Genomic DNA, 27,672 nt, shown 5'->3' with positions numbered 1-27,672 from the left:
GCATCTTGGAATCTTTAAAACTCGTGAAAAGATTCGTGAAATGTTCATATGGAAAGGTATGGACGGTGAAATTCGAGAACTTGTAAAAGCTTGTAAATCTTGTTTGATCAGTAAACCCACCATGTCCACTAAAGTAGGCCTTTTGTCTTCTCATCAAGCGTCGCGCCCCATGGAACGCCTGTATATCGATTATGTGGGACCCTTCCCCCAGTCAAAGGGTAATGCCAACAAGTTCATCTTTGTGTGTGTAGATGGTTTTACAAGATTTTCCTGGTTATTTCCGACTAAGCTGGCTACCGCTCAGTCCACCATTACTTGCCTAAATTCTATTTTTGCTTCTTTTGGTCCGTGCCAATACATTGTATCTGATAATGCTAAAGCTTTTACATCAAATCTGTTTCGTAAATTCTGTTTTGACTTGTCCATCTCTCATGTAACTACATCTGCTTATTACCCTCAACCATCTCTGGCTGAACGGGTTAACCGTAATCTCAGGTCCGCACTTATTGCCTATCATCATGAAGATCATTCTAGGTGGGACACGTCCCTGCATTGGTTAGCTTTTGCTTTGAATTCGGCGGTTCATGAATCTCACAAATTTACTCCAGCTTCTTTGATGTTTAAGTTCGTTCCCAACACGCCGCTCTCTAACCTCTGGTCTCTGAATGACATTCTGCCCGAGACAATAGATCCGGACAACATTAAAGATCTTTGGAAGAAGGCTAAAGCTAATCTTAAAGTGTCTCATGAAAAGGTTAGGGAAAGGTATGATCGTGGACGGAGACCCACCACTTTGAAGGTAGGTGACCAGGTTATGGTCAAAAATTTTGTTCCCGCGGGCAAGCTTGCCCCCAGATTTCATGGGCCTTGTATCATTCTCGATTTTCTTACGCCGGTTACCTTATTGCTAAGTAATCCAGCCACCGAGAGGATATTTAGAGTTCACCTGTCCCAGGTGAAACCGGTGTAATTTCTGTATTAACTTGCTCCATATTATTTTGAAAGGATATGGAGGTTATATTTTTTTTTGAGTTTCACTTTTAAGGCATTCTGCCCCTTCTGTAATATTTTGGTTTTAGATGTAAGCCTTATGTAAAACCTGCCCCGACCCGTTAAACTGCCATCCTGTTCTTGCCACGGCCATTACCACGCTCCCGTCTCCTGCTCCACTCTACACAGTGGCTTAATGAATACCATGAATATCTGCACGCCGCTGGCCCCTCACTCTCTCTACAAGCCTGTACCCTCAAAGCAAATGATTGTCCAACACAATTCTGCCGCCTAGCTTTAATGTTTCAGCGCCCCCGCAGCCGCGCAGCGCCGTGCAGCGACTGGGGAGGGGGATGGGCCCCCTCCTCTCCAGCGAGGACGACATGTGCACGGCGAGCCGGAGCTCACCTCCCGGCCAAGGCTGATGTGCGGCGCACGACCTGCTACATGCCCGCAGCCTGTATCTGTTCACCGCGGGCGCGGCGTACTTCAACACCTCTGCTCCCCTCATAGTGCGGGCGAGCGGTATCTCAGGGTACTTGAGGGGTCCGAGCGGCCTCCGTTGGACGCAAGCTGCAACGGCCGGTCTGGCCATCCGACTCAATCTACATCAACTACATGGACAGTCACCATAAGCAATAATTACATTTGGGAATTTAACAACAATATTTGGTGGACATTGCAAAACTTTTCTTCACCTTTTAAGCATTAAAGGTTTATCTTCAGAAATTCAACTTCTACAAACATAAAAACTTTACTGCACCGGCAACAACAAAATTTTGAAATTGCAACCAACCAAATTACTAAAATCTTATAAATGCTTCCGCAATTAATCTTAATATCAACATCAAAACTTGGACCTTATTTTGGAAACAAAGCTTATGTTCTTCTGTGTTACCCCTTGGAGGAACTTTGGGGGGGGGAGGTCTGTACCGGGCGGTACACCTCTACTCTGTTTATTTAAAAGTTGCGCCAGTTGAAACTCCTCTTCTGGAGGAAGGTTGAACTTTATCTATTCTATTAATTCTCTACTTTCGCAGAAGATGTCACCACGTGGAAAATTTTGAGTTTTTGAACTGTGTCACTTTTGATGTGTTTTTGTTTCGCTTGAAGTAAGAAGTGTGAACTTTCTCTTCTAGAGGACACTACTGAAGAATTACAATAGTGCAACCTAGTGCGAAATCAAAGAACTATTTTGTGGGAGAAATTTTTATTTCAAAAGTTTGTTTCTTGTTAAATTTCTTTCTGTTATTGTTTAAGTTGGCTGTATACCCCTCTTTTTCCCCTTAGTTTGGATCTAGCCAATCCCGAATTTCTTTAATTAATTTTCCACCAATAATGTGTTTCTTCTTCCTCTATGTAGGGGTTTCTTTTCCCGAACCAATAAAGATTTTGTGGGAGGGTGTTTTATTTCCCCTAACGCCTAGAATCTTCCGCGAGAGGATATAAACTGCTGATTTTGGGGTCTCCGGGCCACTTCTGTTCCATCTTTCAGTGTATTAAGTACATAACAGGAGGCGGGAAGCGCCTCTTTCCTCGGCAGCGATCTACTACCAGGTAATGGCCTATTAATATCTTCTTTTCTTGCTAGGTCGGCAGTTTAACTCTCGCGGCGGGTTCGAAGCATGTAACCTTTTCCTAAAATGTAACTACTCTTTTCTTCTTTTTCTTGTAAAGTTACATATTGGGATAGAGAGTGCTAACCCTCTCGAGCTCCCACTCACATTTGTTTTGAGGTGAACTTATTTTCTCAAACTTTTCTTCGTTTATGTAATGTAAAGTGTTCTTCTCTAAGTCACCTCTGTAGTATGGGATTAGCCCTTGCGTTAGTGGCCCAGAGCCAGATTAGGTTTTAAAAGCTAAGTGTATTAGGAGTGCAAGTTCGCCTCCTCTCAAGTTGTATTTTAGAGGTCATGTATTAATCTTTTCTCACCTAATAGACCTCAGTAGGTTGGGTATTTTACCCCTGTGTATATGTCCTTTGAGGACAACTTGAAAGTTGAGTTTGGTGTGGCCTGGGAGAGGCTTAACTTTAAGAGCGAGTGGCTCTTTTCTAAAACTGAGAGTTGTATGCCTCGAGGAGGCTTTGCTGTGTAATTTGGAGCAAGGGCTCCAGGGTTTGAGTGGGGTCTTCTGCCCCTTTTGTTGAAATTGGTATATCGTAAAGTTGAGCTAGTCGCTCAAGAATTGTGTTTTCAGGGCTCGAAGCCCAAATTCTTTAATCCCTGTAATTGTACATTTCCAGTTGTATTTCGGCTACTAAGTACCTGTTCTATTTGTTGTTACCTAATTTTGAAAAGAAAATATAACCTTGTTAAATTTTAAAATTTAATTTCTCTTTAGTAGCTTGAGACCTATTCACCACCCAGCACCTTCTTTCATGCTTAACTACCACAAAAACTCGGTAACAATTTCTATAGCCCTTTGATACATCATTTCATACTGTATCTCCTTTTCCAACCTCTCAATTTCTTCACATTTCTCTTTCGGCCACGATTCTCATGCCCATTCTTTTTTTTCTTCTCAGTTCATAATTCAGCCTTCTGTACATCTGTTTTCCTTCCTCTGTCCCCCAAATTTTCCACTTCTTTTTTTCTTTCTTTCTTTCTTTGTTCCCTTTCTTTCTTCCACCCACCTTACTGAACAGCCGAGCTGAGTGGCTCAGACGGCTGAGGCGCTGGCCTTCTGATCACATGTCCGATCCTGGCTCAGTCCAGTGGTATGTGAAGGTGCTCAAATACATCAGCTTCGTGTCGGTAGATTTACTGACACGTACAAGAAATCCTGCGTGACAAAATTCTGGCACCTCGGCGTCTTCGAAAACCGAAAAGTACTTAGTGGAGCGTAAAGCCAATTTCATTATTATTACTTACTCAACATAGCCTTCTTTACCCTTTCCTTTCATGTAGGTCTTTACTTAATAATCCTAATCATTACCCCTGCAGCTTGCTTAAGGGTTTCACTCATAATTTTCATTACACGTTCTTGATTATCTCCTCTGTTAATAATAATAATAATAATAATAATAATAATAATAATAATAATAATAATAATAATAATAATAATAATAATAATAATCGACTGTCAAAAAGAATATTAAATTATGTTAGCTCACTTAAGAATTCAACACCTTGGCTGGACGAACTTCGAAAGGACCTCAAAAACGCAAACATATGTGCAACAGACATTTTAGAAAGAGACACCTTCAGACACAAAGTCAACAAGTGGGAAGTTACATCAGAGCAACCAAAGCAAAAACAGTGCAGACCGAAATGGTCGGAAGAACGTAAACAAGCCTTCTCAGAGAGAATGAAAGCCTATTGGAAGAACAAGAAGAACCCAAAGAAAGATTGATTGAGTTGTTTGCTTAACGTCTTGCATTGTTAGGAGAATACGCTAATAATAATAATAATAATAATAATAATAATAATAATAATAATAATAATAATAATAATAATAATAATAATAATAATAATAATATTTAATGCAGCCAATCGCCATACAATAATACAGTTATAGTCATAATGGTCAATGTATAGTTCTATAGTTTATATAGCACTTAAGGGGAGTCGGAAACAAAAAAAAATATTAAAAATGGCTTTTTCCAAATGTTGCCTCATTCAATTATTTGGACTCTGCTGATTAAAATGGTGTATAATTTATTTCAATGCGACACATGGAAGCATTTTAGAGAAGTATTTTAAAATAGCAATGCATAAGTGTCAAATTGGGCAACTTAGACATGTTTCGTTTTGAAAATATAAATATCTGGAACCCTTCAATCTAGAAGGCTGTGGTTTTCACTGTTCTATTCCTGAATGTTATGCGCAGAGTTTTCCGGCACTGCCATAACAAACATGTCATTCAATAGTTTCGATTAAACAGAGTTGCACTGTAGGCACTGTTATGACTAAATGTGTGCGTGAACATGTTTGACCCATTATCTCAAACACTACACTGGATAGGCAGTTCATTGTTTGCAGAGAGTCACCTTGTGCCATGATACAGCTACTGAACCAGATAAAAGCGATTCACATGTATAGTTCCTGATTTACATATATTTTTGATGACATTTTTGTAAAAAATTTGGAACTTATTAAACAAAAGTCCGCCTCTGTGGTGTACTGGTTAGCGTGATTAGCTGCCACCCCCGGAGGTCCGGCTTCGATTCCCGGCTCTGCCACGAAATTTGAAAAGTGGTACGAGGGCTGGAACGGGATCCACTCAGCCTCGGGAGGTCAACTGAGTATAGGTGGGTTCGATTCCCACCTCAGCCATCCTCGAAGTGTTTTTCCGTGGTTTCCAACTTCTCCTCCAGGCGAATGCCGGGATGGTACCTAACTTAAGGCCACGGCCTCTTCCTTCCCTCTTCCTAACCTATCCCTTCCAATCTTCCCATCCCTCCACAAGGCCCCTGTTCAGCATAGCAGGTGAGGCCGCCTGGGCGAGGTATTGGTCATCCTCCCCAGTTGTATCCCCCGACCAAGAGTCTGAAGCTCCAGGACACTCCACTGAGGCGGTAGAGGTGGGATCCCTCGCTGAGTCCGAGGGAAAAACCGAACCTGGAGGTTAAACAGATGATGATGATGATGATGATGATGATGATTAAACAAATTCATAACTTTACAATCGTTTGCTCCAACCGTTCCATCCCGGTTCAGTACTTATGGAAAGGGTGTAAATACAAGTAGTAAAAATATCAAAGCTCTAAACTTAATACTTCCTGAGATAACGGGGCATCTTTGCTGTCAAATTAACATAATCAAGATAGGGCTTTCCGACTCCCCTTAACTATTACAGAAGTTTGTCAGCGAGACTTGTCTGCTTTTACATTTTATCTCATGGTATCTATCACATTGGTCGCCACAAAGTTTACACGGGCACAGTTCACTTGGATCATGGTAGGTAACTCTCTTGCAGATTTTTTTTTTGCTATCGGTTTTACGTCGCACCGACACAGATAGGTCTTATGGCGACGATGGGACAGGAATGGGCTAGGACTGGGAAGGAAGCGGCCGTGGCCTTAATTAATGTACAGTCCCAGCATTTGCCTGGTGTGAAAATGGGAAACCACGGAAAACTATCTTCGGGGCTGCCGATAGTGGGGTTCGAACCCACTATCTCCCGAATACTGGATACTGGCCGCACTTAAGCGGCTGCAGCTATCGAGCTCGGTGCAGATTTTCTAGTGGAAGTCATGGTGTGCCTCAGTTCATAGTTAGCCGTTATCCATTCCCTGTTGATCATCACTTCTGTGCAGAAGAAATCTAGCCATGTCTATTCCCTTTTGTCCTGAAGTTCCTGTAATAGGTTCTGGTATGCTCCTGACGTGGTCAACGATAATTCAAGCCACTTTTCCGTTTGGCCATCAAGCTGTCTTCCATGTCCCCATTATTTTCTTTTTTCTTGTAGAGCTTCTAGGTTTTATTTCACTATTACGTTACTTCGTCTAACTCTCTTCAACTTTACACATATGTCTCCCACCACCAAGTTATGATCTGAGTCTATATCTCTTCCAGGGTACGCCTTTGCATTTTTAGATAGTTTCTGGATTTTTTCTATCAAAATGTAGCGAGTTTGGTATATCTATTCAGTTAAGATACCCGTGTGGTAGAGTGTCTGCCTCCGGATCCCAAGTTAGCGGGTTCAAACCCGGCAGAGGTAGTTGGATTTTTTGAAGGGCGGAGAAAAGTCCATTCGACACTCACTCCATGTCGTACGATGTCGGAATGTCAAAGATCTCTGGCGACACATTTGGTGTTAACCCAACAAAATTCATTAAATCTCAGCCACAGACGCCCAAGAGAGTTTCGGTTTACCCGGTCTGCCATCTAGTGGGCCTAGAGTAAAACGGAACGTCGAAATCGACGAGCAGACAGCCAGATGGCGTCAAATTGAAATGTCTGCACACGGTAGCTGAGGCCATACAATTATTATTATTATTATTATTATTATTATTATTATTATTATTATTATTATTATTATTATTATTATTATTATTATTGTTCCGAGGTATCTGTGGAACAGCAGAGGTGAAAGAAGGTGCGGGGGTGAACAGGTCTCAGGCTACGAAATTAAAGTTAATTTAAAATTTAACAAGGTTATATTTTCTTTGCAAAATCAAGAAATAACAAGAATAGCAGGTACAGAGTAGCAAAGCCACTATTCGAGAATGTACAGTTACAGAGTTACAGGATTTGGGCTCCGAGAGCCAGACACACAATTCTTGAGCAATTAGCCCAACTTTCCTTCTATACAAGGTTCAACAAAGGGGCAGAAAACCCCAATCATGCCCAGGAGCACTTGCTCCCAATTACACAGTAAAGCCTCCTCGAGGCGCACAGAAAACACAATTTTTATTTTGGAAAGAGCAACCAGCTCTCAAAGTTCTATCCTATCAAAGGCCACACCAAATTCCACCTTCAAGCTGTCCTCTAAGGACATAAACACAGGGGTAAAATACCCAACCTACTGAGGCCTATTAAGTGAGAAAAGGTTAATTACATGGCCTCTAAAATACCAATTTGAGAGGAGGCGATCTGCACTCCTAATACATTTGTTTAAAACCTACTTGGCACTAGGCCGTTAATGCAAGGGCTAATCCCATACTAAAGAGGTGACTTTTAGAAGGAAACAATTTACATTACGTTAAGGAAGAAGCGGTTGAGAAAATAAGTTCACCTCAATGCAATATGAGTGGGAGCTCGAGAGGGTTAAGCACTCTCTATCCCAATATGTAGTTAAAACAGAAAGAATTGACACCGAGTGTCTTTACATTATTAAAGGAAAGTTACATGGAAAAGGCTTCGGACCTGCCCCGAGAGTTAAACTGCTGAGCTAGCAAGAAAAGAAGTTATTAAAAGGCCATTACCTTGTGGTTGAACTGCTGCCCGAAGAAAGAGGCGCTTCCCGCCCCCTGCTACGTACTTTACACACTGAAAGATGTTACTGACGTGGCGCAGAGACCCTAAAATCAGCAGTTTATATACTCTCGCGGAAAGTTCGAGGCGTTTCAGGAATGAGAACACCCTCCCACAAGAATTTTATTGGTTAACCAAGAAAACCCCTACACAAGATGAAGAAGAAACACCTTATTGGTGGAAAGTTATTTCGAGATATTCGGGATTGGCTAAATTCAAAACAAGGGGAAAGAAAGGGTTAATATTGGCAACTTAAACCATGACTGCAAGAAATTTAACAAAGAACAAACTTATGAATTCAAATTTTCTCCAAAAACATAGTTCTTTCACTTCGCACTAGGGTGCACCATTGTAGTTCTTCAGTAGTGTCCTCTAGAAGAGAATGTTGACACTTCTTACTACAGGTAAAACAAAGATACATCGAAACTTCAGAAACTTCAAAATTTCCAGAAGAAGTTTCTGAGAAACTTGAAAATTAACACCTTAGATAAAGTTCAGACTTCCTCCAGTAGGGGAGTTTCAACTGGCGCAAGGTTTGAATTAGCAACGTGGAGGTGTACCGCCCGGTACAATTATTATTATTATTATTATTATTATTATTATTATTATTATTATTATTATTATTATTATTATTATTATTATTATTATTATTTATTCGAATAACCTTTTCGAGGGTACGATAAATCAACTTTGGTTATTTTTCTTTGCATTTAACATTCTTCGATTCTGAACTTTCTTAATTTTCTGAGAATATTGTTCCTTTTCCTCTTGAGTCCATTTTCTTCCAGTTGTTAATTTCTTTCTCTCCTGAACTCCTGCCTTTAGTGTTTCTTCTCTGAAACATGTTCTGTTTTTTATCGTATCTATTTTAATTCCAGCGTATAACGTCGTGTTTTGTGGTGTTCAAACAAGGTGTTGCCAATCACTAAAGAGTTCTCTTTACAAAAACTGACCAGCCTTTCACCCCCATCATTCCTTGTACCCATTCCTAACCTACCCAATATCTCTGCATGTCTTCCTTCGCTCACTATAGAATTCCAGTCTTATATTACAACAATACATCCTGCATCTCGCTTTCAGGCTTGCAGACTGAATGCTAAAAGGCATGAAGATGTATTTTATTTATTTGTTCTATTCTACTGTATATTAAGTATGTAAAATTCTTCAGCAGGTATTCTTTCTTATAATTTCAGATCCACGAGGTTATCATCAAGCCTGTTGGAGAAGAACATTGAAGTAATTCCATGAAACAATACGTGCCATCCAATAATTTGAGGACACAGGATATTACACAATCTTGATTTGGTGTTTAATTACGGCTTGAAATACCAGATTATGTATACAGAGAATTAGTTTTTAATTTAGGGAAACCTTTACAAAAATAATCGAAAAAACAAGGAATGTGTAATAATTCATCCTATAAGATGAAGATAACATGCTATAGCCATAATTTCCACGATTTGGTTAGGTTAAAATTCACAAAAATGTTTGGAACTACTTTAAGCATTTCGTATATTGAAGAAGTATAAGAAATGTACTTGTTTAATATTGAATTTAATTTCTTATTCTATTTCCTGTGACAACTTCTCACCTTGCCCTGACCAACTCAAGATTCAGTTATACACCAACAAACATGACGGCAAGAATTCTGATGAATCTGGGAAGCAGAAATGAACTCGTCGTGCGCCAAGATGTAGAGAACTAGGGTTCATGAGGAGGGAGCCTATTTCTTTGAAGACGACAGTGGATGGATCATCTAAGAAAAATATTAGCCAACCACAAATTGGACATTCGTTTTGAGGAGAATCGCCGAATCACCTGAGGGTTATCCTATGCAGAACACTGTCATTTAAGACTGCAGACCCAGGGGCGGCCGTACCTTATGTGCTGAAGTGCCGCAGCACATTGCCTATTTGAAAAATAAATTACTTAAAAAATATGATCTGCAATCAAATACAGTGAATTGGAAAAGACGTCAGCCAAAGAATAGGGAATTATTCAACTCCCCTCACAACCAGGTAACTAGTCGTGTGCTTCACGCCAGGTGCTGTGCGATCACAGCTCAGCGAGAATTTCTAAGCTTTTTGCCAGAGAGCATGAACTCTGCTTTTTGCGCATGCGTGGCCAACTGTTCCGATGTGCTGTGGAAACAACAGCCAAGACATCAGTTCACAGCGAGTCTTCGTTCGACCACAAGGAGGCAGCACTGGCCACACTAGCTTTGCGACCGATATGAGAACGTGGCAGCTGGCACCCTCTTGACTCAGCGATAGTATTTAAAGGGGGGATCACTCAAAGCAAACGGGAAAACAAAACACTGTAGAGCTGTTCCCGCCAGGTCTTTTAATACCAAAGACAGAATACTCCCAACTTGCCTATTCCATAGCCACCTTTGTAAATCGATGAACTATAAAAATTGTACTTTTTTTGTTGTCAAAACAAGGACATAATATTGTGATCTTCTTTAATAAATGTCACTATAAAAATATACCTAATGTGCAATTTTGCATTACGACGTTGCTGGTTTGATTTCAATGATTTTGGTAACACTGGAAAGTTCTGTTTTTGCGCGCTCGCACGAAGTGTTTGAGTTCGTGAATGTTTTGCCATTGCAGGTGTTACTGTGTGTTTAATTATATAAAGTTTTTTATGAGGAATGTGTATATGTTTTGGGGTTGTTTGCGTGTTTGTTTAGTGTGGAAAACTCGGTGGAGAGCCTCTTGAAAACCGCAAACCGGTATGTTTCTCAATATTGGAGGGGTGATGGGTTACAGCACACAACTAATTTTCTGCACCAGCCGCCACTGACTGCAGCTAAGCTCAGATCGAGAAACAACACCCTGGAAGAGCTATATGGTAAAACATGGGGTTCCATAGTAACCACCTTGCGTTCTTCAACCCGTGGTCTTTTGTCGTCTGCAGTAGAATATCGCAGACCTTTCTGGATGAACAGTTGGCACATCACGCTCGTACACACTCAGCTAAATCAGACAGTGTGGACGATAACTGGTTCGATCAAGACCACCATCGATCCTGAGTCACACTCCCACTACAGATCTGTGAGGGAATACGAGATAACCATCGACAACCATCACCTACCAATCCATGAGAATATTAGTGACACTGGAATCGAGAGGCTTCATTTCCCGACATCCTTCATTCAAAACAGCTGGCACTTGGTAGAACAAAACTTCAACCTTGATCAGGGGCCTATTCTACGAACGAACTTTGCAACTTTGCAACTTTGCACTTTGCACTTTGCACTTTTCAGTTCAGATTTTGTTCCACCATCACTTTTCAGATTTAGCTTGCAAAGTGAAAAGTTAGGAATCTTTTCACTTTACAAGCCTGTTATGTTCCACCATTGGTACAGAAATGCAAAGTGCAAAGAAATAAAGTGAAAAGTTTTCATAAATCTTGCAAAGAGATGATTCCCTTTTCATATGTTAATTAACAAGTATCTACATTAGTTTCTCGGCGGAGAATTTGGTTTAGTGATATAAACACATTACGACGTGAGCTTTTGTTAGCATCAAGTGAGGAACAGTGATGAAGAATCCAATAATAGAACGTACAAAAAAATGATTAATTTTCATAACCTCACTTCGACGTAATAACGCGAGTGATTTCGTATTACCCCAACACAGGCTAACTATATTATTGAAATGATCGGACATTTATTGAAACATGCAACAAAAAGAAGTCAATTCCTTTCCGAAAAAGAACAAATTCGTATATGCTTACATTGGTTAGTACATGATGCCCAGCTGCACGGTGTAGCAGCAATGCATGGGACATCAAAATCAATTATTTGCGAACTGTTACCGAAGTCGGAGATGTTATAGTAAATGTAATATTTCCTAACAGTACGTTGGCCTGATAATCCACATAATATAGCGACGGGATTTCTAATGAAGGGTGAATTTCCTTCTGTGTGTGGATCTGTTGACGGTAGCCTACTCTCGTTGACATTGATGTGTGTCCATTTGAGAGGTTATGTTTAAAGTTGTCAAAAAAGTATGTCACGTTTCTCCTTGACAACTTCCAGCACAGCCACATTCTTGTAATAACCTTTCTTTCCCATGATAAAAACTTTAATGGTACGACAATTATACCGCCAAGTTCGCCGCGAAAAGTAAAGCATTAAAATCAGAGTATTAGGCCTATAAAGTTTGCTCATGGAATAAACTCGATCGGATCACTCATCCGCAAAGACTTTTCACTTTGCGAAGAAATTGAAAAGTACAACCTAGTTCATGGTGGAACAGAAAGACTTTGCACTTTGCAAGAATTGAAAAGTGAAAAGTGCAAAGTTGAAAAGTTGCAAAGTTCGTTTGTGGAACAGGCCCCAGGTCTGACAAATAACACAATAGTGCATCATCACACCTTCATAGTTTACTCTGTTCCAGTAAGAAACAACGTGCACACTGTCATCTCTGTGGGAAATCGGATGTAATGTATTGAAACTATGAGGATACTGCCATAAATTCTTCGCGGTTGAAGCGGGTAAAAATGTCTAAATACAACGTGAAAAGATACTTGAAGTAGCGTTGAGGAGTAATCCTTCCTTTATGCTTTCCAGGGACCCGCCAACTGGCCTTTAGCAGTTTTCTTACGTATATAGAAGAACTAGAATAACACCCAGGGTTTGCCCTGCTTGTTGTAAGCGGCGAATAAAAGGGTCCCAGGGTTCTTAAATTTGGAGCGTGGGTTGGTGACCAAGAGGACCTTAACTGAGTCCTGGCATTGCTTCAACTAACTTTTGTCAAGCTCATCACTTTCATCTATCCTATCCGAGCTCACTTGGTCGACTCTTATTCTTGTTCTTTTCTTTCTTTGGCCGTTACCTTCATTTTTCGAAGTGCCGGATCTCTTCAATTTCCCCCTAATTAGTTAATAGAGGTTGGTTGCTTAGTTGTACTTCCTCTTAAAACAATAATCAACACCACCACCACCTCTCACCCTCATGCCGATGGGGCTGAACTTGGACTTAAAATGACATCTGGAGTGCATTTATTCATCTCAGCGACCCCGAAAACTATGGATTCTACATTAATATTGGTCATTTCGTATTATTTTCATATTTCACCCCCTTTCAACCCCCACCCCTAGGGGTGCTATTCGGGATATTCGACTTAAACAGCATTTTGAGAGTGATAGTTCATCTCAGTGATCCCGAAAACTACGGATACGATACTATTATCGGTCGTTTTCGAATAAGTTTACACTCCTTTCTCCTAGGAGTGGTAGGGGCGTCCTACCCCCACACTATTTATTCCACGTAGCAAGTCATATTTGTACCAAATTTGGCTCATAAAATGTGGCGGTGTCTTCCCATCTTCCTACATACAACATTTATTACCGGACTATCACGATATAGCGTAAGCTGCTGTCGCCTAGCGACAATCTGTCCATCAAGTCGATCCAATCTTTGCAATTAAATGAAAATTCCTAAAATCACTCATCATAAAGAAACTACCCATCGGATTTCATAAACCCTCTCAGAAGTAATAAGAACAAACTGCGAAATTTTCAGCGAAATCGGTCCAGTAGTTTTTGAATCTATTAATCACAAACTTACCAACATCTACTTTTATATCTCTATATATAAAACTGGATGTTGGTATATTTGACGTTAATAGACTCAAAAACTACTGGACCGATTTCGCTGAAATTTTCACAATTTGTTCTTATTTCATCTGAAAGGGATTATGAAGTGGTTTGAACGAAATCGGTAAGGTAGTTTTATTATAATGAGTAATTTTATGTAATTTTATTAAATTGCAAAGCCGCACCAAGATTGGATCGACTTGATGGACAGATTGTCGCTAGGCGACAGCAGCTTACGTTATACCATGATAGTCCGCTAAATGAAATAGCGTATGGTTTTTAGTGCCGGGAGTGCCCGAGGACATGTTCGGCTCGCCACGTGCAGGTCTTGTGATTTGACTCCCGTAGGCGACCTGCACGTCGTGATGAGGATAATATTCGCTGTATATAGGAGGATGAAAACACGCCGCATCGACTTACAAAGTACCTTTCTTGATAGGAGGTGCATTCTTATGCCCATTATTTTGAAATAGCAATGCAACATGCCGTGATCGAGATGTACTTTCATGTCATAGTACCAACATTGATAGGTCTGCTCATTTTGAAGGATGTAGCTGTGTATTAGACGTGTACAATATTTAAGAAACTTTTAAAAATATAGAATATCAACAATGGAATGACAAGAGTTATCACCCCCCCCCCCCTCCTAACGAAGAGCAACTGGGGGTTTCCAACGAGCAAAGGCTAGTGTATGTAATCTATAGGTCTATAGGTGGGTATATAGGTATGTATGTATTTACTGCATCTCCTCCTATACCACTCGAGCGATTTCAACCAAACTGGTACACTTATGACTTAGTATCAGGAAAAAACCTCGTGGGGGAAAGATACCACAAGCGCCCTTAAAGGGGAGGCCTTGGGGGACGAGTTAAAAAAAAAGATCGAAAATAGTGTTGAAATCATAGTTTTCGGGGTCGCTGAGATAAATAGTGACACTCCGGATTTTAAAGTCCAATTTCAGTCCCCTTCGGGGCGGGAGCGAGGGGAAGTGAGAAATAATAATAATAATAATAATAATAATAATAATAATAATAATAATAATAATAATAATAAGAAGAAGAAGAAGAAGAATAGAAAATAGAGCCGAATTCATCATTTTCAGGGTGGCTGAGATGAATAGTGATACTCCGGAATTTGTTGAAGTCCAAGTTCATCACCCTTTGGGGTGGTAGGAACGAGGGGGGAATGATATAAAAAAATAATCGGAAATAGTGTCGAATCCATAGTTTAAGGGGTCGCTGAGATGAATAGTGACACTCGGGATTTTTTAAGTCCATATTCAGCACCCTTAGCTGGGGGGGGGCGAGGGTGAGGGAGTTATAAACATATTAATAATAGAAAATACAAGTCGAATCCATAGTTTCGGGGTCACTGAGATGAATAGTGACACTCCGGAATTTTTGTAAGTCCAAGTTCATCACCCTTTGGGGTGGGGGGCGATGGGTAATGAGATATAAAAATAATCGGTAATAGTGCCAAATCCACAATTTTCGGGGTCGCTGAAATGTATAGTGACGCTCCGAATTTTTTAAAGTCCAAGTTCATCACCCTTTGAGGTGAGGGACGAGGGGAGAGTGAGATATAAAAATAATCGGAAATAGTATCGAATCCATAGTTTTCGGGGTCGCTGAGATGAATAGTGGCACTCCGGATTTTTCAAAGTTCATATTCAGCACCCTAAGTGGGGAGGCGGGGGGGGCGAGGCGGGAGTGAGATATAATAATTATAGTAATAGAAAATATAAGTCGAATCCATAGTTTTCGGGGTCGCTGAGATGAATAGTGGCACTCCGGAATTTTTTAAATTCAAAGTTCATCACCCTTTGGGGTGGGGGGCGAGGGGTAATGAGATATAAAATTAATCGGAAATAGTGACGAATCTATAGTGTTCAGCGTCGCTGAGATGTATAGTGACACTCCGGATTTTTAAAAGTCCATGTTCAGCATTAAGAGATAAGAATTTCGTAGTGTTCCCTACTGAAGTGAGTTCAGCAACCTTGAAGGCGGGGGGGTTAGGGAGACATAAAATTAATCGAAAATAGTGTCGAATCCATACTTTTCGGGATGTCTGAAATGAATAGTGACACTCCGGATGTCGTTTAAGTCCAAGTTGATCCCCAGTAAGCAGGGTTGTGAGAAGCGGTGAAGAAAAGAAAATGTGCAAATGACCGAGATTTTGGGTGTTTGTATGCATGTTCCAGCATAGGTGTCAACTAAACTTGGTACAATACTAAATTTATTTAATAAATCACACTATCTGTAAAAAATACTGCAGGGGCAAGACACCCGTAGAAGCCCTAGGGATGGGGGCGAAATATAATTCTAACTAAAAACGAACGATATTAGTGTTGAATCCATAGTTTTCTGGACTACGGGAGAGATTTCAGCCAAACTTGGTACATTTATGACTTAGTGTCGTGAGACAAACTGCGAGGAGGTATGGTAGACCTAGCACGCTAGTGGTGGGGTGGGAAGGGCTGAGATTTAAAAATAATCGAAAATAGTGTGGAGTAGTGAGACGAATATTGATACTCCGGGCGTCGTTCTGTGTATGTTTCTTCCAACATAGCCCTCATACAAAATTGGTACATATATGACTTACTATCTGAAAAAAATACTATTGGGTAAAACACCAGTAGCACTACTCGTGGAGGTGGTGAAATATAAAGATAAACGAAAATGACTGATATTAATGTTTACGAGTTCATTGAGTTGAACTGTGGCACTCTGGATGGATAAGTCATACTTCACCGCAATTGGTATGGAGGTTGAGAAGAGGTGAAAATGAATGTAAAAATAACCGTCAAAAATTTAAAAAAATAATAGAAAATAACCGATATTAATGTCGAATTCATTGTTGTGACTCTCTGGATATCGTGTAAGTCGACGTTCAGCCTCCATTGGGACGGTGCAGTGAAAGGAGTTTTGTAGTGTATAGTATAAAATGACCGAGGTTAGTGGTGAATCCACTGCGTTTGGGGTCTCAAGGCTGATTGGTGAGAGTCTCAGTGACAGATCATATCTATACCGTGACTGATAAACACATGAAGTTATCACCTATTATCTTTTTGAAAGGATCAAATACTTCCCAATCAATTTGAGCTTCCACAAGGATAAAATTTTACCCAAAAATGAAATCATTTAAAACTTGAAATCAAACACATCTAAATAACTCTAAAACGATATAATAGATGGTAAAAATCCATATCCCAGAAAGGAATTCTATAAAAATTCACTTTCACTTAACTAACTGGTGATACTAATCTTAAAAGTAAACATCCTAAACCAACCGGACTACGCCGGGTAGTACAGACAGTATAGTATAGAGTTCAATTCGGAAAATATATTTTTTCGAGAGGAGAGGTGAAAAGAAAAGTTAGGATAAGGTAATAAAGGAGGAGGATTAGTAGATAAGAGAAGATTAACAGAACTGGACGTTAAAAGAAAATGGGAAAGAATAGGATAGGGAAATAAAGGAGGGGTAGTTTAGAGTGGGTTAGGAGGATGGCTTATTGGAGATAGAAAACGTGGGTAGGAACTGTGTAATGCATGGGAAATTGAATTCGTGTTTAGAAATTTAGCATTTTTGAGAAGAAGGATTAGGAAGTCGAAAAGAATATTGGGTTTTTCAGATATGTCGTTTAAATTGAAATTAAGGTTGAAGTATTGATCAAGGTGAATAAAAGATTTTCAGTAGTGTTTAGAAGGGGGCGTTTGTTAATGATTTTAAGCATTTTTATGTCTTTTTCAATATTGGTGAAATTATGTTTGGAGTCTCGTATGTGTTGTCCTATAACAGAGAATCTGTTGTATTTAATGGCGTTGATATTTTCGGAGTATCTGATATTAAAGTTGCGTCCAGTTTGACTGATGTATGAGGAGCTGCAGTTGTTACATTTGAATCTGTATACTCCAGATTTATATTTATTTTGTGATTTAGAGTTGTGTAATATATCAAAAAGGCCCCCTGGTCGCCAACCCACACTCTAAGTTAAGAGCCATGGGGCTTTCATTTTCTTGTATAAGCTTCACAGAAATTGTGAAAGTATGTGATGGAGAGTTAAAAAAAAGGTTAACTGTTATATTAATGTGAGATGTAGCTCGTGGAGGAAGATTTTATATAGCAATGTTAGGTAGTATTTAGAATTTATGCGACATGCATGTGGACTCTCGGGTGGATGAAAGCCTCGATACGGCCTGTATATCACGAAGGAAGTTCTCTGAATAACTGGAAATGATATTATGGTTCAGTTTTTGGAAGCTTGACATGTCGGATTTGTTTCCAAGGAAACGTATAATCTCATTATTGTCACAAAAAACGTATTAATATATGAGAAAGTGGCAGCTTCTCATACATGCGACACATAGTAGTCACTGATCATTGAGGGTGATGCACCATCTCCAGGACTGAGGTAGAAACGTTACTACAGTATTTGATATCCTTAAAGGAAAAAGTGTCCAGAACAGAACGCGAGAGCAGAAGTTTCACAGCCCAATTCAAAAATCCTCTGGAAGGAAACAATATAATATACGAGAGAAACTGAGTTCTATTTTCTTACGACTCTATTCCTTAGTGTGATATACCTATAATTTTAAGTTCTGGTAGGAAATAATGGAATTGGGAGAAGCCTTCATTCTGCTCCATAATTGCAACACATTCGGTGCACAGTCAACAATAAGACACGACAGAAACATACTATTGTTGAACAGGTCGCTTACTGTGCAGTCCGCATTCAGTTCATATAAGAAGGATAATAAAAGTTGTCGCTATTCCCCGTTCACCCAGCACGCGTCCGTAAGGATTCCGGGGGCAATCAAGCGTGCTGACTCTCTGGATGGTTGCCACGGGTGATGGCGGGGAGGGGCCATCACTACGGGGAAGCCTGCTGCGATCGCAGTTGGTACTGCCCCACTGTACTTGTTAATATCGTCGGGGTGACAGTCGAGCTCGACACGAGGTACTGCTCCTCAGAACAGGGGTTTTCTCTGTTAGGGGATTCAGTCCCGAGTGTCGGAAACGACTGAAACTTCGGAGATATTAACAAATACGCGGGATGAGGTGCGCGTCCGAAAGGATTCCGGGGGCGACAAAGCGCATCGACTTACTGGATGGTCGCCACGGGTGATGGCGGGGAGGAGCCATCACCTCTGCGAAAGCTTCCTGCGTTAGGTCAAGGAGGCATGGTGGAGAAGTTCTACCCACTATCTCACAAGAAAGAAGAAACGTGCGGTGAGTCGACAAAATGACGCATGTTCAGTTGATGTGAAGAGTTTCAATTGTAAAATGTTGGTATCAACGGATGGTAATAAAATCTATGTATGGATAATTTTGTATATCCCTATGATATTCGCTAAATAAAATTCATCATCGCTGTTCTTAACTGCAGTATTTTTTAGTATTCGATCAAATAAAGAAGGCTAAATGTATTTACACTGATGGGTTATTGAAAAGCTCACAACCATAGTGTTAACGGGAGATTTAAGATAATAACCTCCCATAATTTCGGAAATCATAGAGCCGGGAGATGGTACTGATTATTTTAATCTTAATTATCGATACATGCAGTTTACAAAAAAGATTATAGTATAATTGAAAAAAAAACGTGCACTAAAAGCACAAACAAAGAATAACCTGTCCGGAAATATGATGAATAAAAATTTAATACAAGTATTTGTGAGTAATTGAGAAGTTGAACAGAAAAAGAGAATGGCCTGAAAAGTGTGTTATAAATATTATTGTAAGAAATGGAACTTCTCGGACATGCTATCGAGGAAACATGGCACCCGCCCCTCCACAGTAGTTATCCTCAGTCCCTCCATATGTCCGACTCCTGAAATGAATATTAATATTGACTCTCGAAAGAAAAACAAAAAATCGTGCAGACTGATAGAACTATTACGATAAAATTATTATAATATGCTATATCTATAATCTACGTACCTAACTGCACTACTCGTCAACGGAGTTATATTTTCTAGTATATACATATAAATGAATGTTTGTTTGTATGTCACAAATGGACTCAAAACCTACTAGACCGAAATGTCACAATGTTTTCTTATTACTCTTGGGAGGGTTTAGGAATTCATTTGAACGAAATCCGATGGGTAGTATTTTTGTAATGAGTAATTTTATGTAATTAATTTAATTGCAAACCCGCACCAAGATCGGATCGACTTGATCGACAGACTGTCGCTAGGCGAGAGCAGTTTAGAACGACAAGTGACGCTGAGCCAAGACAGGGCTTGTATCCTGGGAAGTGTCGTCAAGAACTGAACAATTGTTTCAAGTTATAGAGTGTATAACTGACACAAGTTAGGTTGTGTGTAAAACTGATTTTTAAAAATGTATTTGTTGCGATTATAGGCTAGGTTATGTATTTTATTTGCTATTTTTTTTACGTCGCACCGACACAGACAGGTCTTATGGCGACGATGGGATAGGAAAGGCCTAGGAATGGGAAGGAAGCGGTCGTGCCCTTAATTAAGGAACAGCCCCAACCATTTAGCCATGGACCCGGACACGCGGCTGACGTATTTAAGCACCTCAAACGTCGGAGCCACTCAACCCAATTAGGAACCTACTTTTAGTGCTTTGAGTTATTATGTTTAATTAACTTTTTGTCTTTTTTTATCCCTCCCGAACGGCGGACGCTTTAATGTTATACTGTTGTTGTTGTTGTTCTTCTTAATCTGTTTACCCTCCAGGGTCAGCTTTTCCGTGGAACTCAGCGAGGGATCCCACCTTTACCGCTTCAAGGGCAACGTCCTGTAGCTTCAGACCCTGGGTTGGGGGATACAACTGGGAAGGATGACCAGTTCTCGCCCAGGCGGCCTCACCTGCTGTGCTGAACAGGAACCTTGCGCGGGGATGGAAAGGTTGGAAGGGATAGACAAGGAATAGGGAAGGAAGTGGCCGTGGCCTTAAGTTAGGTACCATCTCGGCATTTACCTGGAGGAGAAGTGGGAAACCACGGAAAACCACTTCCAGGATGACTGAGGTGGGAATCGAACCCACCTCTACTCAGTTGACCTCCCGAGGCAAAGTGGGCCCCGTTCCAGCGCTCGTACCTCTTTTCAAATTTCGTGGTAGAGCCGGGAATCGAACCCGGGCCTGCGGGGGTGGCAGCTAATCACACTAACCACTACACCATAGAGGCGGACATGTTATATTGTTCTTTTAGTGTTTTTTCCTTATTTTCCTTGAGCGGATTGCTCAGATTTTTAATTGATTTTTTATATATTTTTTGAGTCAGTTTAACGTCGTGGTTTGGTTTCTCCCCCGGACTCAGCGACGGATCTCACCTCTACCGTCTCAAGGGCACAGTGTCCTGGAGCGTGAGACTTTGGGTCGGGGTTACCATAGGATCAGTACATTTCCTAGGTGGCCTCACCATCTATGCTGAACAGGGGCTTTTTCTACCAGATATACTCGCAGGACGAACTTTTGTAATAGACATTTTTTTTTAAAATTGCTGGCATGTGAGGAGTTGCGCTGCGACGTCCGAGTGCGCGAATTTCGGTTCATCCTGTATTTTCAATTAAATTGTTCTCAAGTTAAAAAAAAGGATTTTATTTGCGTAATTTGAGAAAAATACTAGTCCTACTGGTAGCGTAATCTTGTTTTGTCTTCCCCTCTTATTTAGCTGCCTCTGTGGATCAGTGGTAGAGTGTCGGCTTCCGGATCCCAAGATAGCGGGTTCAAACCCGGCAGAGGTAGTCGGATTTTTGAAGGGCGGAAAAAAGTCCATTCGACACTCCATGTCGTACGATGTCGGCATGTAAAAGATCTCTGGTGATACATTTGGTATTTACTCGACAAAATTAAATCTCAGCCATGGACGCCCAAGAGAGATCCGGTTTACTCTGTCTGCCATCTAGCGGACCTAGAGTAAAACGGAACGTCGAAATTGACGAGTAGACAGCCAGATGGCGTCAAATCGAAATGTCTGCACACGGTAGCTGAGGCCATACGATTATTATTATTATTATTATTATTATTATTATTATTATTATTTATGCGGAGAGGTTGTTTTTTTTAGGCACTACTACTAAAATGTTTTAATTCCTCCCCTGAAGGGGGAGGCGGGCCTCTTAGACGGTGACGCCGTATCTCAGGCCAGGAGAGTTCTTACGGTGAAGGAGATGAACGGAGAAGGTGAGAGGGTGGGCGGCCGAGGTCTAAATTAGGAACTATCCCGGCATTCGCCTTAGTACAGGAGAATGGAGGAAAACCATTCTGAGGACCGCCGACGGTGAGGAGCAGACTCTGTCCGTCTCCCCAATCCAGAGACGTAGAGCCACGACAAAGCCGCGGCCACCCCTCCTCTGCTCGGTTGGTTGGTCGGAGTGCAGAGCTGTCGGACCAGCCGAAGGCCACTCTGCAACCACCGGCGTGACCTTTTTTTTTTCCGGTGTCGCTTCTCCGGGGTTATTTCGGCAAGGGAGTGCTTCCCAGGTAAGTGTTCTGACATTGTTTGTGTTTTATTACTAATCTTGTGTGGTGCTGAACACCACCACCGGTGTGTGCTTGTCCTTCCTTCTATTGCCTTCCCCCTATGGGTGGGGGCGGTAGAATAACACCCACGGTATCCCCTGCCTGTCGTAAGAGGCGACTAAAAGGGGCCTCAGGGGCTCTGAACTTTGGAGCGTGGGTTGGCAACCACGGGGCCCTTAGCTGAGTCCTGGCATTGCTTCCACTTACTTGTGCCAGGCTCCTCACTTTCATCTATCCTATCCGACCTCTCTTGGTCAACTCTTGTTCCTTTCCGACCCCGACGCTATTAGGTTTGCGAGGGCTAGGGAGTCTTTCATTTTCACGCCCTTCGTGGCCCTTCTCTTCCTTTGGCCGACATCTTCATTTTTCGAAGTGTCGGATCCCTTCCATTTTTTCCCTCTGATTAGTGTTAGATAGAGGATGGTTGCCTAGTTGTACTTCCTCTTAAAACAATAATCACCACCACCACCACCTTCTATTGCCCTCTATAATATAACTACTATCTCTTCAGTCCGACACGAGATTGTAGTGTTGGTGGGGTGGCACCTTCTGAGTCCAGGATTAAATTCCTTCGAACAGCCAAGACGGAATATAGGGCCTCCGAGTAAAAGACATGCACGGAATTTCTACACCACTAACCTAGAGAATCTAATTATGTGATGTAACTTTCTTCACTTAAGTAACCCTTTGTAGGCCGTTTTTAGTGATATAAAATGCCCTGTCATCTTTTTACATTCAAGTGCTGATAGCATGGAAGAGTATTCACTCAGCTGAGAAAATCCAAGGTCTCTGGATTTGATAAGAGCAATCTTGACTTGTCTCGGAGAATATAAAAGGAATTCTATTGAACAGACAGAGAGTGTGTCTATCTGACAGACAACATGGAGCGTTGGTCAGGTCGTGTAGCTTTAGTGACAGGAGCTAGTGCTGGTATAGGAGCAGCTGTAGCCTACCATTTACAAGACCACGGAGTTCATGTCGTAGCTGTGGCTCGCAGAGTGGACAAGATAGAGGTGAGTGGGGATGTAGCAAAGTTTTAACCATGAACCATGCCGCCCTCCTTGCAGCACGAGCCTTGTATCAATCTCTTCAATTCCATGTAACTTTTAGGCCTACCGTAAGGCTAGGAAAGTAATTAGAAATATCAGCAAGAAAGTATTTAAATCCCCCTCTTAACATCCTGTAACGCAATTTTGCAACACAAGTTATTATGGCATAGGATTTTTGCATCGGCGCTGTTTGAAAAACAAGATTATTCCAAAGCAATGGCGAGAATACGTCACCAGCTTTCCTAACAAGGTTGATGAGACCAAGATTCTGCGTAAAATAAACAGTAACGAGCAGAGTGATAGGAAGCAAGACTGGGAGGGGGATGGAGAGGATTTCCGTGGTAGGCACCAGAAATGAGAAAAGAACCATCTTCCGACAATTCGGATAATGAAATATATTAGACAATTGCCCTTGAAAATTACATACACAGGTTAACATGAGATCTGAAAAAAAGCCAAGAGACAATATAGATGAAGTCCAGAAATGCGTTTTCCCACTTTCATCAAAGACCACAGAGTTCGAAACAATCAAAACATAGGAAGAAACTGCTACCCAAAATCTTCTCACAAACTTTAAAACGATTTACACATACCGTAAACTCATAACATTCCTTTTTAGGATAACAAGGATAAACTTTTCATAAAGTAACATTTTAGCATGACAACCATAATTATTGGCCACGATTAAAAAAAAATAACACTCCAGGGTGTTTTACAAAACACTGATAATGCAAACAAAGGAGGGACGGGAGGGAAAGGAGGAAGATTAAAACAAATAACGAGGATGAAAGAAAAACAGGAATCCGATTGCGCAATACCTAGAGAGAGTTCTTTCGCCGGCTACTGTGCTATTTAAAAGGTTTGAACATATCATGTCGACGGTGGTCACTCTTAGTCCAAATTAAAGATTTTCATCTTCATTTTATGTCGTGAAAATTTTAAGTCCAGAGAACATCGAAACAGATTAGGCACACACAAAAAAAAAGGCCTTCAATAAGCAGAATGAATAAACAGACAAGTGCCTGAAAGGGCAAATTTAGTCTATGCAAAATTAGAAGTGAAGTGTTAGCTCACCCAGTGTCCCGACGATACGATGTTCCCTGTTGGACGGAGAAGACTTGCGCTTGAATACAGCAAGCCGCACAAGGACAGTATACACACACACACACACACACACACACACACACACACACTCTCTCTCTCTCTCTCTCTCTCTCTTTCTCTCTCTCTCTCTCTCTGATGTGTCAGGCTGGTGAGACGAGCACGGTAGTGCATTATATATACGCCAAGAAAGGAAGCCCAGAAACTTCGAGAAGTTTTGGGTGACGTAACAGATGACGTAGGCCGTAGAATGTAAACACAGAGTGGCAGTCAGTATGTAGTGAGACACGGGAAGGAAGAGACGGGTGAGCACCAGATATGATTAAACCATTAATACATAGATAATAATAACAGTAGAAAGCATATAGTCCAGTAGAAATGTAGATATTGCAGAGTATATGGAGACGTTGATGCGACGATATTTCGAGAAGCTTGTAGAACGTAGATCGACGGGTTATGGCAGGAGCACGTTACAATCCTTTCTCCTTTGAATATGTAAATGTCAGTTAGCCCAGTATCAAAGTAGAGTGGGAAAGCTAAGCGGAATAAGTACCAAAGGTGAATTTTGAGATATTCAACAAAAGTCGTTAATTTTAAAGATAGTATTTCATAAAAAGTATAAAAAGGAAGTTTGATGGTCTTAATATATGTCTCATTTGTTATCATTGTATCTCAACATATTTGAGGAGAGAATAACCATACCTTATAAGGTATGAAAAGGCAATAATATGGAATCATTTGTATTAAAAAAATAATTTTTGGCTTTCGGTCTTAACGACCATTTAGCCAGCTACAATGTTGTATATTTCTAATTATTAATTATGTACGTGGTAGCGGAATTCAAATCACTCCAAACATATCTTGCTTTGTTCCTGGGAACTATGTACCTGGAGACGAAGTAAACAATGGCGCAGAAAATGGGTTCATCCCTTGAATCAGTGAAGGTTATCTCTCGGCGATTTTGGTGGTCTACTGCAAAAAATGATCCTCATTGGTTCGTTTTGGACATGAACTGTTTGACACTATCTTACGATTTGTGTCTCCTTTTCTAATAAAAAAAAAAAGAAGTGTAAGGTCTCCTTACCTACCGAGCTCGATAGCTGCAGTCGCTTAAGTGCGGCCAGTACCCAGTATCCAGTATTCGGGAGATAGTAGGTTCGAACCCCACTGTCGGCAGCCCTGAAGATGGTTTTCCGTGGTTTCCCCATTTTCACACCAGGCAAATGCTGGGGCTGTGCCTTAATTAAGGCCACGGCCGCTTCCTTCCCACTCCTAGCCCTTCCCTGTCCCATCGTCGCCATAAGACCTATCTGTGTCGGTGCGACGTAAAGCAACTTGCAAAAAAAAAAAAAAAAAAAAAAAAGTCTCCTTACCGACATCTATGCGCCTAGCTATCACAGATGTTTTGGTACGATATCGTTTTCGTAAACTAGTAATATGTCATAATGTTAAGAAATATACAGGGACACTGTTTTATCTGTGACGGGGATTGTCACTCTCCCGGTCGCCAGCGCTGCGAGCTTGTCTCCCGCCATTTACCGTCACATTTCATTGCTACAGCAGATTTATTTCTATGTATTCTCTTTGGGAACAGCGTCTTTGTAATGCTTTTTCCTTTTATCATACATACAAACAAGAGTTGATTTGAAAGAGTATTACAAGTGTTTCGTCGAAAGGAGTCATTATATCGCGCACAAAAAACACTGTTTACGTCTGCTCAGATTGGCCGGTTGTTAAACTTCGTAAAATTAACCACAAGAGCTTGGAGTTTGCAATCCCTTAATTTTACGGACTCTCAGTTAAGTTTACGTCGGTGCATTGTGAATGGTTCTGTTACGGAGTATTGTGGATGTGCAGAGGTGAAAGAAGGTGCGGGGGTGAACAGGTCTCAAAATACGAAATTAAAGTTAAGATAAAATTTAACACGGTTATATTTTCTTTTTAAGATCAAGAAAAAACAAATATAACAGGTACTTAGTAGCCTAGTAACAATTCGAAAATGTACAATTACAGTGTTCAGGATTTGGGCTCCGAGAGCCAGGCACATAATTCTTGAGCAATGAGCCCAACTTTACTATATACAAGATACAACAAAGGGGCAGAAGACCCCAATCATGCCCAGGAGCTCTTGCTCCCAATTACACAGTAAAGCCTCCTAGAGGCACGCAGAAACAAGTTTTAAGAAAGAGCGACTCGCTCTTAAGTTCAAGCCTATCAAAGGCCACACCAAACTCCACATTCAAGTTGACCTCCAAACATAAATAACACAGGGGTAAAAATACCCAACCTACTGAGGCCTATTCTGTAAAGAAACAGGTCAATTACATGGCCTCTAAAATACCAACTTGAGACGAGGCGTTCTTGCACTCCTAATACACTTTATATAAAACCTACTTGGCACTAGGCCGTTACTGCAAGGGCTAATCCAATACTAAAGAGGTGACTTATAGAAGGAGACAATTCACATTACGTTAAGGAAGAAACGGTTGTGAAAATAAGTTCACCTCAATGCAATATGAGTGGGAGCTCGAGAGGGTTAAGCACTCTCTATCCCGATATGTAGTTTAAAAAGATAGAATTGATACCAAGTGTATTTACATTTTAGGGGAAAGTTACATGGTAGAAAGGCTTCGGACCTGCCCCGAGAGTTAAACTGCTGAGCTAGCAAGAAAAGAAGTTATTAAACGGCCATTACCTGGTGGTTGAACTGCTGCCCGAAGAAAGAGGCGCTACCCGCCCCCTGCTACGTACTTTACACACTGATAGATGTTACAGAAGTGGCGCGGAGACCCGAAAATCAGCAGTTTATATACCCTCGTGGAAAGTTCGAGGCGTTTCAGGAATGAGAACACCCTCCCACAAGAATTTTATTGGCTAACAACGAAAACCCCTACACTAGATGAAGAAGAAACACATTATTGGTGGAAAATTAATTACAGAAATTCCTTATTGGTCAAATTCAAAACTGGCGGAAAGAAAGGGTTAATATTGCCAACTTAAATAATAACTGAAAGAAATTTAACAAAGAACAAACTTATGAATTCAAAATTTCTCCAAAAAACACAGTTCTTTCACTTCGCACTAGGGTGCATAATTGTAGTCCTTCAGTAGTGCCATCTGGAAGAGAATGTCCACACTTCTTACTACAGGCAAAACAAAAATACATCGAAAACGGCCCAGTTCAGAAACTTCAAAATTTACAAGTAGGGACATCTTCTGAGAAACTTGAGAATTAACACAGTAGATAAAGTTCAGCCTTCCTCCAGTAGAGGAGTTTCAACTGGCGCAAAGTTTGAATTAGCGGCGTGGAGGTGTACCACCCGGTACAGGTTCCATCAGATAACATCGCCGCAAACAGTTACCGGTAATTTTAAGTTTACGCTACGTCGCGTTTGCATTGTGAATGGGGCTTAACACGATGTCAGTTAGCACCCGTGAAGTATTGTTGGATGGCCATGATTGAGGCCTCATCTCACCACACCCTGGAGAACTGATTAGGGTACTTA

General features: G+C 40.9%; 1 protein-coding gene across 1 annotated transcript in view; it reads left to right on the top strand.

Annotated features, from left to right (window-relative positions):
* Positions 1 to 27,672, top strand: part of LOC136885932 (uncharacterized) — a 120,582-nt gene that overhangs the window by 67,231 nt on the left and 25,679 nt on the right. Inside the window, exons 6-7 of the mRNA XM_068230947.1 lie at positions 21,599 to 21,677; positions 22,869 to 23,029. Of these exons, the coding sequence (XP_068087048.1) occupies positions 21,599 to 21,677; positions 22,869 to 23,029 (240 nt within the window). The remainder of the gene's footprint in view (positions 1 to 21,598; positions 21,678 to 22,868; positions 23,030 to 27,672) is intronic.

Source organism: Anabrus simplex, chromosome X (genome assembly GCF_040414725.1).
Source record: "Anabrus simplex isolate iqAnaSimp1 chromosome X, ASM4041472v1, whole genome shotgun sequence".
NCBI lineage: Eukaryota > Metazoa > Arthropoda > Insecta > Orthoptera > Tettigoniidae > Anabrus > Anabrus simplex.
Note: the sequence above shows the minus strand (reverse complement) of the source record. Positions and strands in the feature narration are given on the sequence as shown.